We start from the raw sequence: 14030 nt of genomic DNA on the forward strand, positions 1-14030 counted from the left end.
CTGCTCATTCCCCTTCCCTCCCTCTACGTTGTGTCCCCTCTTGAGGGTCTGTAACCTGTGACTATTTGAGGATCACGATCCCCCACCCCATTTTCTCAAGCCAGACACTGCAGACTGATCTCTCTCCATCCCCAGCTACTGAGGCTTCTCTTGCCTGACGTCCATCTTATTTGTCATCATTTCTCTCATGAGAACAAGAGGAATGAATGTGAACACCATGGTGGAGGTACGTTTCCTCCAGCCCTACAGAGTGGCCTGGCCAGTGTCTCGTCCACCTCCAACACGTGGACACAGCTCACATTGCATGTGCCTGCAGACCCTTTCCCTCCCTCCCGGGGAGGTGGGATGGCATCGGGATGCCCCTCGTGTGAGGCAGACAAACGCAACCTTATGCAGTCTCACATCTCACGCACACCACCATGGATGGCTCTACCCAAAGAGCTGGACCTGCCTACGCAGGGAATCACATGGACACCAGCGGGTTTTGGGGAGAAGACCCCAGCTTATCTCCACTTTGCAGAGGGAAAAGCAGTGTAGGATAAGAGACCTCCCCCCCGAGACATGCCGGGGCCATCGCCCGGGACCATGGCTCCCGCAGTAGGACCGACAGCTCCGGGCATTTTCCCCTACCTGAGTTTGCCCTCCTTTCCCTGAATTTTCTCTGGAACTCAGACCTCGCAGCCTCAAAGTTGTCCAAGGAGGAGACCCTGCGGAGGCTGTGGAAGCTGCCCCCAGGGCGAGACCGAAAGAAACCCCACGCAGAGTACGACCCTCGTGGGCCCAGCAAGGGAGGCTCTTGTTTCGGGGACGAGTGTTGTAGGGTGGGGTCGGCCTCCAGGCTCGGCCTCCGCTCCTTTTCCAGGAGGGATTCGGTCTCTGACTGCACACAGTTCTCCTTGGGCGATGTCTTCAAGTCCCTCAAAATCAGGGAGTCACCACCAGGCTTTAAGACAGCCGGGAGAAAGCGTTTTATTAGAAGGAGTCCTCGCGTGCTTGGGGGGAAGGAGGGGGAGCCGGGGGAGGTAAGAGGAGGGGCAGAGGGCTGGGAAGCGCTGCGGTTCCTGAGGTCACCTCCAGCTGGGACCAGGACCTGCTTTGCGGTGGGGCGACCGAGTCCTCGGGGACTTGGCAGCTCCTACCTCCTACCAGCTCCTACCGGAGGCTGGGCGGCCGCAGGGCAGTTTGCAAGGCCATGCTGCGCAGCTGGGAAGCAGGCCAGAGCAAAAAGAGAAGAGGAGACCCTAGGAATAGGCTTGCCTGGAGTACCTGCCTTGCCGTGCGCTTTTCTGAGGTGTCCCTACATCCCACCGCTGGACCTGCCCTTCCCTCATCCTCTGCAAGAGCTCAGGCCACCACTGAGGGTCGGTGCCCAGGGTCCTGTGCTGGTGTCTATGGGAGATGATGTGCTCTGCACCAGGAAGCACTGGAGGAGATGCTGGGCTTGCAAATTGGGCCATATGTGGTCCTCCCTCTCCTACAGCACCCCTTGGCCGTTGCTAAACCTTTTTCCCTGGAGACCTAAAGAGCTTCCAGCCTTTAACGACTTCTGCAATGGGGCGCACAAAGCAACCACCTTCTGGGGCAGAAACCTATGGGTCTATGCCTGTACCAGTCATACCCACGGGAGGGACTGGGATTTTGCGTGCATGCCCAAGGCACACTGTGGCACTTCTCACCATCCCTAAGGACCTTATTGCAGGTTTTAGGATGGGGTGCCTGGAGGGGCTGGCTGCCGGTGGCCCCTGCATCTGCTGGGCTGCCCCGACTTGGACCAGGCTCCACCAAAGTGGTGGGTCATCAAGTTGTCCTTAATGCACATCTTCCATGCGTGTTCACCTGAAGCATTGCAGTGCACCATGCAGCTTCAACCTGGGGGTACCCAGAGCCTTTAGCAGCACTGTTGTCTGTAGGAGCGACATACCCAGAGCATCTGATAACGCTACAGATGTTTTCAACTTGCCATAAGCACAACCTCTGAGAAGACAGGCACCTTTCACCTCATCATATCTGTAATTTTGGGAAGCAGCTTTATCCAGGCTGTCTGGATACACCCAGCACAGTGAGAACCTGGCGCCTGGGGATGCATTAGCAGAGCAAAAGCCTCCTGCCCACAGCCCTGTGCCTCAAGCTGCAGCGGTTCAGAAAACACGTCTTTGCCCAGAGGTACCTTGAGCACTTTTGAGAGTCAAGAAGCCACCAAGAACAGCAATCTCTAAAGAGGTCCCACCAACATTTTTTCAATCTCATCAAGTCAGCAATGACAGCATCATGCTCCGTCACAGAAAGCACAGTCTTTGCTGAAGGACTAAGCCAGAGCTGCCTGCCCCCTGCCAGGATAATGTGGGGAAATGTGCCCTTTCGAGGTTTGCCTGCAAGTCCCTGCCAGTCCCTGCTCAGACCAGACCTGCTCCAGTCTCCTGCAGTCACCATCACATCCACTCCTCGGGGTGGGGACAACTCCCTGGAGCTCCACCATCCCGGACAACTTGCACTACGGAGCCAGACCTTCCTCCCAGCTTCGGCAGCGGTACCCGCCAGCGTGGTACATCTCCCGCTCCCGCTGCGAGCCACGGCGCGTGCTGCGCCGGGCTGACCCCGCGGAGCAGCACCGTCTAGCTCTATCCCATGCTACCAAAGCACCGCCACTCACCGCCAGCCCTCACCGGGGCCAGTGCTCAGCGCTGACCCAGCGCCGGAGCCCCTACCGCCGGATACGGCCTGAGCCACAGCAGCCGAGGGGGAGCGGGATGGGGAGAGCAGAGGAAGAGCGCTGGGACCTGGCCTGAGGCATGGGCTTATATCAGACAAAGGCTACGGTTACCTTTCCATAGTCAATGGCTACTCCATCAAACTCACTGGTGGGCAGAGATTTCCGCTGGATTTTGAGTCGCCGCAGGGACGGGAGACTAAACTTCAACCTCCTACCTTGACCTTGTTAAAAAGAAAAACAAAACACAAGAGAGACAGATGTAACCTAGCTGCACGTGACAGCTGGAGCGAGATGGGTCGGGGCGGTGGCAGGGGAAGAGGCTACGGAGAATTTTGTGTGGCTTTGGGGGACGTACGTGCTGTGTGGCTCTTCCTCCTCCAACACGCTCACTATTCCTGCACCATCGCATCTCTGTGTTTGCTCAAGGCAAACCCTGACCTGGCAGAAAGCACCGCTGGGTGGGAGAAGAGTCCCCTACAACCGTGGATGCAAGACGGGAAAGGTGCAGAGCATCCCTAAGCCAGTTAAAGAGGTTAAAACCACTTAAGGGATTTGGACCTGGAGGAAATCGAGCCTCTAAATCTCCTTGGTGGGACTTGGGGTAAAAAGAACATGCAAAAGAGATGGTAAGTTAGCAAAGCATTAAAAAAAGTAGTTCTGGCAATTTTGTTCCTGGAGTTGTTCTGGATTTTAGGTGAGGGGTGCTGGACCAAAGAGAGGGGGTCCCTTGCTGCCATCACAGGGGACCAGGAGACCACCTTGCCAGAGCCTGGGGCCGAGGCAAGGGCAGCCAGGGCTGCAAGGAGCAGCGAAAGGGGTTCAGGAGGGAAAGGGGCCAGACGTGGAGAGGAACCGGCAGTGCCCACAGCGGGACCCAATGCCCCTGGTCATGACACCCAGTACAAAGTCTTCTAGTGCTGGTCCGCAGAGGAGACTGCGGCTGCCTGCTACTACAGGGTTAGTGTGAGCAGCCAGGCTTGCACCCTGCTGCCTTGGGGCCCGGGTCAGCCCTGGGGTTCATCTGACCTCCAGCAGCACCAGTTGTACTCACTAACTGGACCAAAACCTTCCCCAGGCAAACCCCAGTGCTGAATCCTCAGCAGGGCTGGTGAGCCGAGACCCTGGGGCAGGAGCTGGGCAGAGAAACCCCACGCAGTAACAAGGCTTGGATTAGCTCGGCTTCACCCTACATTAAAAATTAAGTGGCCTAAATCCAGCATTAGGTGTTCCTATGGCTGCCTTTCCCTATGTCTTGACATTCCGCTTGCAGCAGTACCTCTTGATGGCATAGGGAAGGGATCCCGGGGCGCGTGGGACGTGACACGAGCTCCGCAAAGGCATCGTCCTCTCTGGGAAAAAGCAGCACGTTGAGGAGCTGTTGCTTTTCGCAGGATTTGCCTCCTTCACCTAGCCCCGACACACTGCTGAGCCGCTCAGGCAGGCTCCCAACCTGCCCAGCTCCCCAAAAATGCCCCTGCTGATGAGGGGACCTGTGCGGGCTCCCTCTCCTCACCCCATCCCCACTGCCCAGAGCAGCTTTTCAGCTGGAAGAAGCAAAGCATCCGACTTTCCCTGTGCACCAGCGAGCCAGGGACTGGCAACGCAGCCGCCTGTGGCCGTGTAATTAAAGACTGAGTCAGAAAACCCGTGCATGAGAGACCGATCTGGGCTGGTGCCAGCAGCTCTGGCCTTTTTGCACTCCCCGGCGTTGGAGTGGGAAACCCGAGCAACGCTCCTCGGGATGCGCCGTGCAATCTCCAACGTGCAGGAAAGCAATAAGTACCCTTTTTATTTGGGTGCCTTCTGCAGTCAGAGGTACATCTCGGGGTGGGATGGGGTACGGATGCATCATATGTTGAGATGTACTGAGAGATGAGGGGGCTGCAAAGCAGCACCGGTGCTGAAATTTAGGATTTCCTCAGCAGTCCGTGCATAGAGGCTAGCTGGTACTATAGCAATACACCAAAAATGTAACTCTCATCACTTCGTAGACATAGGAACAGATGCACAGGATCTATATACATTCACACGCATATGTCCGTAAGTCCCGTGTGCGTATGCCTGGCCTGACGATATATAAAACCTGTCGCCACACACAGCACCTCTGCTGGTACCCGCTGCTGCGCACGCAAACACCTTAATGGCTCTGGGATGTATATATGCACCGAGTGTGAATGCGTTAAAGCACATTACCGAACCGACACAACAGGCAGCGTGAAGGGTCCCCATCAGTCCCCGATGTGGCCCTGGCCCTGGCTCCGGACCCGGTCCCGCTGTGCCATCCCACGTGCCATGGGGGAACAGACCCGGGCTGCTCCCACGGCTTTACTTTGAGCTCTGCCCAAAGCCTCCCTATAGCGAGCCGCACCCCCAGGGAGTGTTTGCATGAAGATATAGGTGAGATTATTTCCCTGCTTAAAACATAAGGTACCGAGGAGCATATAGGAGGAAGATATTTAGAAGCTACAACTCTCCTTTCTGAGGTCAGGTCTAACATCTGCATGCCTGGGTATCCACATCCCTTTGAGAGCCTCACCACAGCTCTCCCTTTGATCCAACCTTCCCAAAAAAGGGAGTTTGAATTTTCCACTCTCTCCAAAAGCCCCACAAAACCCCGGATGAGCCTGGGACAGCGGGGAACAGCCCAAAGCCGGGGCAGGCTCAGAGCCATCCCAGCGCAACCATCCTTGTGCCATTCGCCTGCAACGATGTCCCCATCACACAGCCCTGCTGTCAGTGACACCAAATATCCCCTGGCCCTCCCAGTGACCCCCACACGTGGGTCCTGTCCCATACGAGCACCTTCTGCCCCGGCCAACGCGGTGCTGCATGTACGCAGGAGGGGCCCAAGGCACTGCTGGAAAAACCTCCCAGCGTTACATACAGAAAGGATGCAGCAAGGCGGGGGTGTGCGGAGGGGCTCCACGGCTCCGCTCACAGCGAGACGCCCTTGCCTTAAAAACGCATCATCCCATGCGGGGGAGTCGGTCCCCACCCCTGTCCCCAGGTCCTCGGGGTTCGGGAGGGGTGTGTGGGCTGGTGTGCATGCGAGGGGCTGCGCGGGGAGCACTGCCGGCTCAAAAGCCCTTTTTTCACCCAGTTGGTGTTTGGCTGGATCAGTCCTTGAGCCGGCAGAGCTGCGGTTGTGCAGAAACACAACCGCAGACCCGTTGTGCAGAAACACAACCCGTGCAGAAACTCCTGGGCACTCTGTGGGGCTCAGCACCATGGCGCAGGATCCTGCATCCTTCAGCCCCCGTGAGCTCCCGAGAAAACCACGGCACGGGGATAGCCCTGAGGATGCTGCGTTGCCCTCCCGCCGTCCCTGCCGTCCCCGGTGACACCCACCTCCGCGCCAGCTCTGCGACAGGCGCTGGTGCAGGCTCCGGCTGGCGCTCTTGGCGATGAGCTGTGCCAGGTCCTCGAAGTTGAGGATGAACATGATGACGACGCCGTCCTCGTTCTTCACCGGCACCACGTCCACCAGGCAGCGGAAACACGAGGCTGCCGAGCAGAGACAGGCTCAGGGGGGGCCACGCAGGGGGCTCTGCCCACTCCCCGCCCCAGCACAAACCACTTTTGGCAGAAAAGTATTTTTTTAAGCACTTTGATGGGTGCAATCCCTGCTGGCGAGGACTGGAGGATTTGGAAGCCGATCTGAGCCCTGGGAAAGGGCTGTATCTCTGCAGCATCCCAGCTCACACAGATCGCATCTTGCCTTTTTTTTTGTCCCAGACAGTCATTTATATTAATGTACTTTAGAGCAGCAATTAAAGAGTAGGTAATTAAGAACTCAGAAATCCCAGGTAGTGGTTTAACCTCATTAAGCATGCTGCTTGTAATCACGCCGTAGCTAATTGCCCTACAATCGCCAGGCAGTTTTTGGGGACTGATTTCAGCCGTCTCCTGTCTTGGATGCAGGCAATGAGGGTGAGCCCAACCACGTGCCCTGTCCCGACCCTGGGCAGCGGGATGTGGTGGGGTCGGTGCGATGGTCCCCAAGGACATCCCCTAAAGGCACTGGCATGGAGCGGTCAGGCGCAGGCTCATCTCACTCCTGCCACGGGGAAACTGAGGCAGAGGGGGGCACAAGGACTGGCTCAGTGACCTGGGAGCGAGGGGGGATGTGGGGAAGACCCCGAACATGGCCACAGGGCACAAGGCCATATGGATTTGCCCGTTGGATGCCAGCTCGACCCCGTGGCTCTGCTTGTGCTGGCAGCCAGGTGCCAGTTTGCAGTTAGGGACACCCAAAAATACCTGCAGGCCTTTCCCAAAGCAGCAAGTGGAGGATATGGGGGAGGGGTGTCTTACCCCTCTTGCCAGCTTCATTCCCCCAAAATCCTTCAAAAACCCTCCCTGAAGGTATAATCACTGTGGGTCCCTTCCTTGAGCTGTCTCCTGTTGCTTTGGCACTGGTGGAAGCGGGAGCCCCCGAGCCGCAGACACTGCCACAGCCCCTCTGCCAAAACCCCCTGAACCCCCCCGGGCTCCTACCCCAAACCTCCCAGAAATGATGGGACAACCAGGTACCACTGCCCAGCCGGTACGGAGCAAAGAGGCCTCCTTCCACCACAGTTTTTGCTGGGTGTCGATCCCTGATCTCGCCTTTCCCCCGCACTCTGATTACCAGGGATTAGCAGATCCAGCAGGGATGTGCTGCCGGCCCGATCCGGCACTGTCCCGCTCTCACCATGGCCGGGCTCCGGCCGGGAGGGGGATGTCAGCCTTTCTGCGTATAATTTTAAGGAGCTCAGGGCCTCCCGTAATCAGGAGCAGATGGCCGGCATCGGGCAACTTCAAAATCTGCCGTGACATCAGGGATGTGCATATACACAGACACACACACACGCACAAGAACGGAAAAGAAATGGATACGGTGAAATCCGTTTAAAGGGCCCAGCAGCTGGGATTATTCCTTTCTTTATTTATTTCATTGTTGTTCACCACAGGGAGAGGAAATCCACTTAAACGCGTGAGCTGGGGAGGAGGTAGGGGGGGATTTTCAGCAGATAAAGCTGTTTCAAAGGGATGCACGGGCATGCTGCGGGCTACTCGTGTGTGGAGCCAGTGGGGACGGGAAGAAATGAGCCCTTTCCCCTCCCTTTGTCAGGGTTTTCAGGGATCTAAAAGGCGAGTGGTGTCCTTTAGGTGATGCCGAGTGAGTGAGGTGTCCTGCATGATGCGAAGGTGGCACATGCCCGGTGGCATGAGCTGGTGCCATCCCTGGGATGCTGCGGCTCTACCTGTGCCAATGTTCGTGTGTGACGGGGGGGTGCACGTGTGTGCCCGCTCGCCTGCGCGTGTGATGCCCGGCGGCACCGGATGCTTTCTGCTTTGGTGTGTTAGAAAATGAGGAGGTTTTTTTCCCCCTCAGGTGATTTTTGAAGCATCACCAACTTCCCTAGGACCCGCAGCCCCGTGGGGTTCATTGGCACGGGCAGCCATCAGCTCCATGCTTCCCCCCCCAGACTGAGAATCCTGATCCAGGCAGCCTGATCCTGGCTCGCGTGCTCTGCCCTGCTGCATCCCCTTCACTGCTTCACTTTTCCTTCCTAAGCTCCTCTGCGGTGGTGGGAGGGGATGGCCTCTGAGCTGGTCTCATGGGGGCTGGATCCTGGCAGGCCCTATGTGGCATAGGAAGGGTTAATCCCAGGCCGATGCTGAACAGCTGAAAACTGGGCCCAGTTAAACCCCCTTGGAGGGGTATAAGGAGCAGCTGGGAGAAGGCTGGGCTTGGGAGGCAGCTGGTGCCTGGTTTGATCCCGCAGATCTGGGAGGTGCGGAGCCTGAGCAGCTCTGGTGGGGGCTGCTGCGAGCCCCATGCTGATCCCAGGGGAGTCCCCCCGAAAGTGGCCCTGCCAGGCACAGCCCTGTGTGCCAGGAGCTCGATGCCCAGCTCGGACCCGTGTCCCACAGCATGGATGGCGTCAAGGGGATGATGGAGCATGAAGGACGCAGAGAGTGGGAGCAGTGGGTTCCCTTAAGCCTGGCCCAAAGGCAGAGCAGTCCCCCAGGACCTGGGGTCTCTGGCAGCTGGGATTTGGGGTACCCCCAGCTCTGTGCAGAGGCTGCAGCTGGGGGACCCCTGGCACCCTGTGCCCTGACTCAGTTTCCCTGCAGTAAGCCAACCTGGGCTCTGCAAATGCCGAGCCTCCCCATCCTTCCCCCCAAAAACCGGGCACCCCAGACCTGCTGTGGCACCAGTGGGCTGAGCCGGCCTCGGGAGGGACCCCAGCCCTGCGCTCCCATCCTCGTTCCTCAATTGACTGTCCCCATCCATCTGCCTGTCTCTTCCCTTCAGCTGTTCAGCTAATCTGTCTCCATCCATCTAATTTTATCCAGCCGCCAAATGATCTCTTGGAGGACCCCTGGGGGCATTCGCAACCTGCCTGCACTCTGTGGCCACTGCCGTGGGGCTGCCTGCCTGCCCGTCTGGGGCAAAACCCAGCCCGGGGGCTGCGGAAAGGGCTCAGCAGGAGGGACGCAACACAGATGCTGTTTTGGCGGGTCCCACACCCAATGTGATGGGTTTGCATGGGCTGGGAAAAACAGCTCGTTCCCTACAACCCTGGGCTGGGTTTGATCTTCCCAGCACCTAGCCCACCTCCCCGGAGCCGAGCACTCAGAGGTTTGCGCTTTCCGACCCATCTTGTCTTCTGACCTTGATAAAAGCGAGCACTTAATAACATTAAAAATGTCAGCGTCGGGGGCCCTCCCTACCCAGCCCTCTTATCCTCCACGGCCACTAGTGGTTAATGCATTTGTTGGTATCATCAGTATTAAACTAATCAACAGGACACGGGGGTTTCCGAGAGCCGGACACAAACCAGTGTTGTTATGAATATTAAAAAAGCAAGCTATTAATCTGCCCTCCGAGCTCTTACTGAGTCCTTCCCTCCCCCCGGCCGGGAGATTTAATCTGCAGGGTCTCATGGCAGAGTGGCTAAATCTATAGTGGTATTATATAATGGACCGGAGGAGAAGGGCTGGGAAGGGCATGGAGGGGACAGGGACAGGGATGGGGACGGAGCTGTGCTCCGGGGCTGGCTGGCACGCCCAGGGAGATGCTCAGGAGGGCTGAGCCTTGCTCCCGTCCGGGGATAAATCAGTGTCAGGGTGCGGTAGAAACTTCAAAGGGAAGCGCAGATCGCTGGGAGGCCCTCAAGCAAATCCTGGAGGCAGGATGGAAAATGACGGAGGTGGGGGCTGAGCCGGTGGGAGATGGGTCTCCCTTGGGGTCTGGGGTGAGCGATGGGTGCTGGGGATCCCCTGCACCCGGGTCTGCATCCCCCTGCACTGGGAGGGGATGCTGCTGGTGGGTTCTGCACCGGCCCCTCTCCCTGCACCCAAACGGGGCATTGGGAGACTGAAACCCGCTGTGATACCAGACCAGCAAAAATGCTCCTTGCAGCAACCCCTGAACTGCTAAAATGACCTTATTAAGTAGTGGTGGTGGGATGGAGGTTACCCCCTGCGCGGTGACGAACAGCAGGGATTTCTGTGCTTAGTGGGGAGCTCGCCAGTCGGAAGCAGCAGCAGAGGGGGAAAACCAGGGAGGGTCGGGAGACTGAGGTTACCCACAGACAACGTGGCCATGAGAAGGAAGCCTCCAAGCCCAGAGGGATGTTTTGGGGTGCAGGTGGGAGGATACTCCAATCCCCAAGACCCAAAAGGGGTTGGCAAAATGCAGCTTAACCTCTGCCGCAAGCGAAGAGAGCGGCCGCATCCAGGCCCATGGTCCTTCCCTTGCTAAATCCCCGCCGGCCGCAGGAATTAGTCCAGCTTAGCGCGGGGCTGTGTGGCCAAAGCTGCAGCGCTGACAGTGTTTCCTGGGGCTGTCCAGCTATCCTGAGGGCCCTGTTCCCATGGCACTGGGGATGCAGCAGCTGGCAAGGATGGGGATGGAGGGTTTGGGGTGGGAATCAGGGGCTCTGCCAGGGCAGGGATTTCAGGAAAAAGCCTCCTGAGAAGCATCCCTGGTGGTGCCTCCTGGCCTGTCCCTCCATTTGCAGGACATCTGGTCCAAGCACAAAGCATCCAAGGAGCTGCAGAGGATGGAAAATGTGTCTCCAGCTTTGTGCCCTGATTGCGCTGTCCCTGGGGCAGAGCCGGGGCACGGGGGCAGCTGGAGCTGTGGTGCAGCCATGCCAAGGATGGCAGAATCGGCCCCACAGTGCAGGATCTCCAGGACGGCAGCGTTTGTCATTGCGAGGCGGGATGTTTATAAGTCCCCATCTGGAGTCGGGCCATGGTGTCTGTCCCGTTTCCGAGGTCACAGCCCAGCTCTGCTGAGCCCGACCCTTAAAGGAACACAAAGCAAACGGCCCCAGCTTGGCTTAGACCCCACGTTTTTCTACAAGCAAAGAAAGAGCTCAAGTTGGGGCTGGGGTTTTGTCAGCTGGCTGTGCCTCCCTGCTCCTCCGCCACCTGGGAGGTCCCCTCCGTCCTGCCTTGTCACCCCACGGGGCAGTAGCAGAGGCTCCCTGGGGCTGCTGGCACCGGCCCCCAACCCCGATGGTGCCAGGATCCAGCAGCTGCCAGTGGGATTTGCCCTTCTGCTTCCAGTGAGCCCACTGGGCACGTCACACATCGCTGTTTATAAAGCTGTACAGAGAAACCCTGGCCAGATCCATCCCTGCCTGCCTTAGCCAGGGCTTCCTGGCAGCAGCTGCTGGAGCAGTGATTGCTGTGCCATGGATGTGCCCTGGGCTGGGGACAGAGGGGACACGTCACATGAGTCCCGCTGTCCCCTTTGGGTGCGGTGACACCCCACAACCCATGCCTGCCTGGCTGCCAGCCCCACAGCTGCCTGCTCAGGCACCCCATGGGGAGCTGTGGGGGGACATCCTGGGTGACACCGGGTGCCCCAATCGCTCTGCGACCTCTCCCCTCCTCCTGGAGCCCCCGGGGGAAATCCCGGCTTACAGCACCAGTGCAACAAGTTTGCTGGGCTGATCTGGTCCCTAATCCCCGGCCCCAGGGGACCGGCACAAACTGCTCCTGCTGGAGGGGACCAGCCGTGGGCTCTGCCCGGGGAGGGGACGGGGATGGAGGGGCTGGGGCTGCAGGCGGTGGCTGCCCCACCAGCTGCTCCAGCTGTCTCAGCCCCGCATCTCCCCTTTCATATTCATAAGCATCACATTCATGCAGATTAACGGCAAAGCGCTCGGCGGGCACTGCCAGCTGCTGCCGCTCGGGCCGTGCCAGCGCCGCGCTGCCCAGCACCTGTGGCCACCGGCCCCACTCCAGGGACCTCAGGGGCTCTCGCTGGTGGCTTCACTGCAAAGCACATCACCCTCGGGGGGAAAAAACCCCAAGCCTGGATGCAGCTCAGCCCCGCCAGCCCCTCGGTGCTGTCCCCGGGGGATGCTGGAGGGGGCTCGGCTCAGCCCTGGACGCTGCTGGGAGTGCGTCCCCGGGGCTGGTAGCCGTGGCTGCTCCTCGCCCCGTGGAAGCTGATCCCGTAATGACCCCCCTGGCTGGGGCAGCCACAGCTGTGCAGCATCTTGTAAGGAAATTAACTTTTCACTGATCCCCCGGCTTTGAGTGGGGGATTAGAGCCCGCACGCACCGCGGCCGGGCTCTCCCCTCTTTCTGAGGCCTTTTCAGGGCTGCTGTGGCAGGGAGGGACAACTGCCCTTGCTGGGCTGGTCCCATCTTCCCCCAGTTGGACTTGGTTCTTGGCTCCATTTCGGCTGCCCAGAGCTGGGCTCGCTGTTGACACCCGTGACTCCTTTTATAATTAGCTAATGACAGTATGTGTGTCCGGGTGAGGGTCGAGCAGCAAGGCTGTCCCCAGGGACATGCATCACCCCATCGTACAGCATCCTGCCTGTGCACAGGCAGAGCCGCCTGCCCAGACACCCATGGGTGCCCCCCTTCCCACCTACCTCCACCCATCCCACCCTGGCCCTGCCGGGGAGGGGCTCTGACAGGTAGATTTGGGGTCTAATATTGTCTCTGGCAACCAGAAAAGCGAGGAAACAATCCCGCGAGCTGCAGAGCCGGGAGTACCGCAGTAATAAACAGCAGGTCGAGGCTGGAGATTGGTGCCGCCGGTATGAAAAGGAGGACAGGCGGGTTCGGAGCCTCCACCGGCTAATTAAGCAGCAGCTCCCTATAATGCGAAGGCCTTTTCTTTGCCGATAAGACCCATTTATAATGGGCTGAGCAGTCGCAGGCTGAGTGCTGGGGGGAAACAATTGCAAAGCATATTGCTGGTGGGGCTGGGTTTTAAAAATAGACATGAAGGGCTTGCTTCTGGGCTTTTTTTCTTCCCCCTTTTTTTTTTTTAATAAAAAAGAGAAGAAAGCAGCTCAGAGCTGTGCTGAGAGTTTCCCGTGGCCCAGAGGAAGAGCAGGGCTCCGAGGAGAGCACCGAGCATCCGTGAGCCCTGCGGGAATGCTTCAAAGCAGGGAGGATGGCGTTGGATCGGGCTCCCAGCCAAGCGGTCCCCGCGGATGGATGGGGAAACTATCCCGAGGGAGGGGAACAGGGCTGCACACGCTGTCCTTGCCACGGCCACACATTGGTGTTGGGATGGGAGCAGGGGGACAGCATGTGCCCGCTTCTCCTCGTGCCTCCCAGGCTGTGCTGGGCTCCAGCCAGCCCCCTCCAAACCGCAGCGGCCGAGGGGGAACTCGCAGCCCAGCCCTGGCACCGCTCCCCGGCCCCACTTCACCCAGGACTGGCCCCGCGGGGAAGAGCCTCAACCGGGTCCCTCGGCGAGGATGGGAGGAAAATCATATGGGAAACGTGGCTGGTGAGCAGCCTGATCCTGCCACCACGCAGGGTCCAGCCCCGCCGGGTTAACCGTGCGGGTTAACACGTGGGGGTGCTGCCAGCGGATAATTCCCGGGGCCGATACGCTGGCACCTGGATGCCAGCCCAGGAGATAGGGTCTGGGAGGGAGGCCAGGACAGCCGGGTCCCAGCCCTGGAGATAGGGTGCCGGGCTGGGAGCCAGGGCTCCTGCCTTCTCCTTCCCTTCGCTTCCAGTTGTTTCTCCTCCATTCTGCCGCCCCAGGAGCTGCCGGCAGCAGGGTGCAGCCCCTTGCTCAGGCCAAGCCCCCATCAATACAATCTAAAGCGATGGGAAAGCTCCACAGGTTGAAAAAAATAAATACTTAATATTTTTAACCTCTAGCGAGCACCTGATCTGCATTCCCCCTGCCCCTGGGAGCCCTGGCCACTGCTGGTTTGCAGCATCAAGCACTAAATATTTATTTAACTTCCTGCAGTATTAGAACTAATCACTAGTATTTTCCATCAAAGCTTCATTTTCATCTTAACGTAATTCCATCTGTGCACGCACAGCC

At 58.6% G+C, this 14030-nt stretch overlaps 1 protein-coding gene across 1 annotated transcript in view; it reads right to left on the reverse strand.

Annotated features, from left to right (window-relative positions):
• The window catches only part of KCNH6 (potassium voltage-gated channel subfamily H member 6), a 32780-nt gene that overhangs the window by 14762 nt on the left and 3988 nt on the right, over window positions 1-14030 (reverse strand). Inside the window, exon 3 of the mRNA XM_072885543.1 lies at window positions 6059-6214. Coding sequence (XP_072741644.1) covers window positions 6059-6214 — 156 coding nt within the window. The remainder of the gene's footprint in view (window positions 1-6058; window positions 6215-14030) is intronic.

This window comes from Ciconia boyciana, chromosome 22 (genome assembly GCF_034638445.1).
Source record: "Ciconia boyciana chromosome 22, ASM3463844v1, whole genome shotgun sequence".
Classification (NCBI taxonomy): Eukaryota; Metazoa; Chordata; class Aves; order Ciconiiformes; family Ciconiidae; genus Ciconia; species Ciconia boyciana.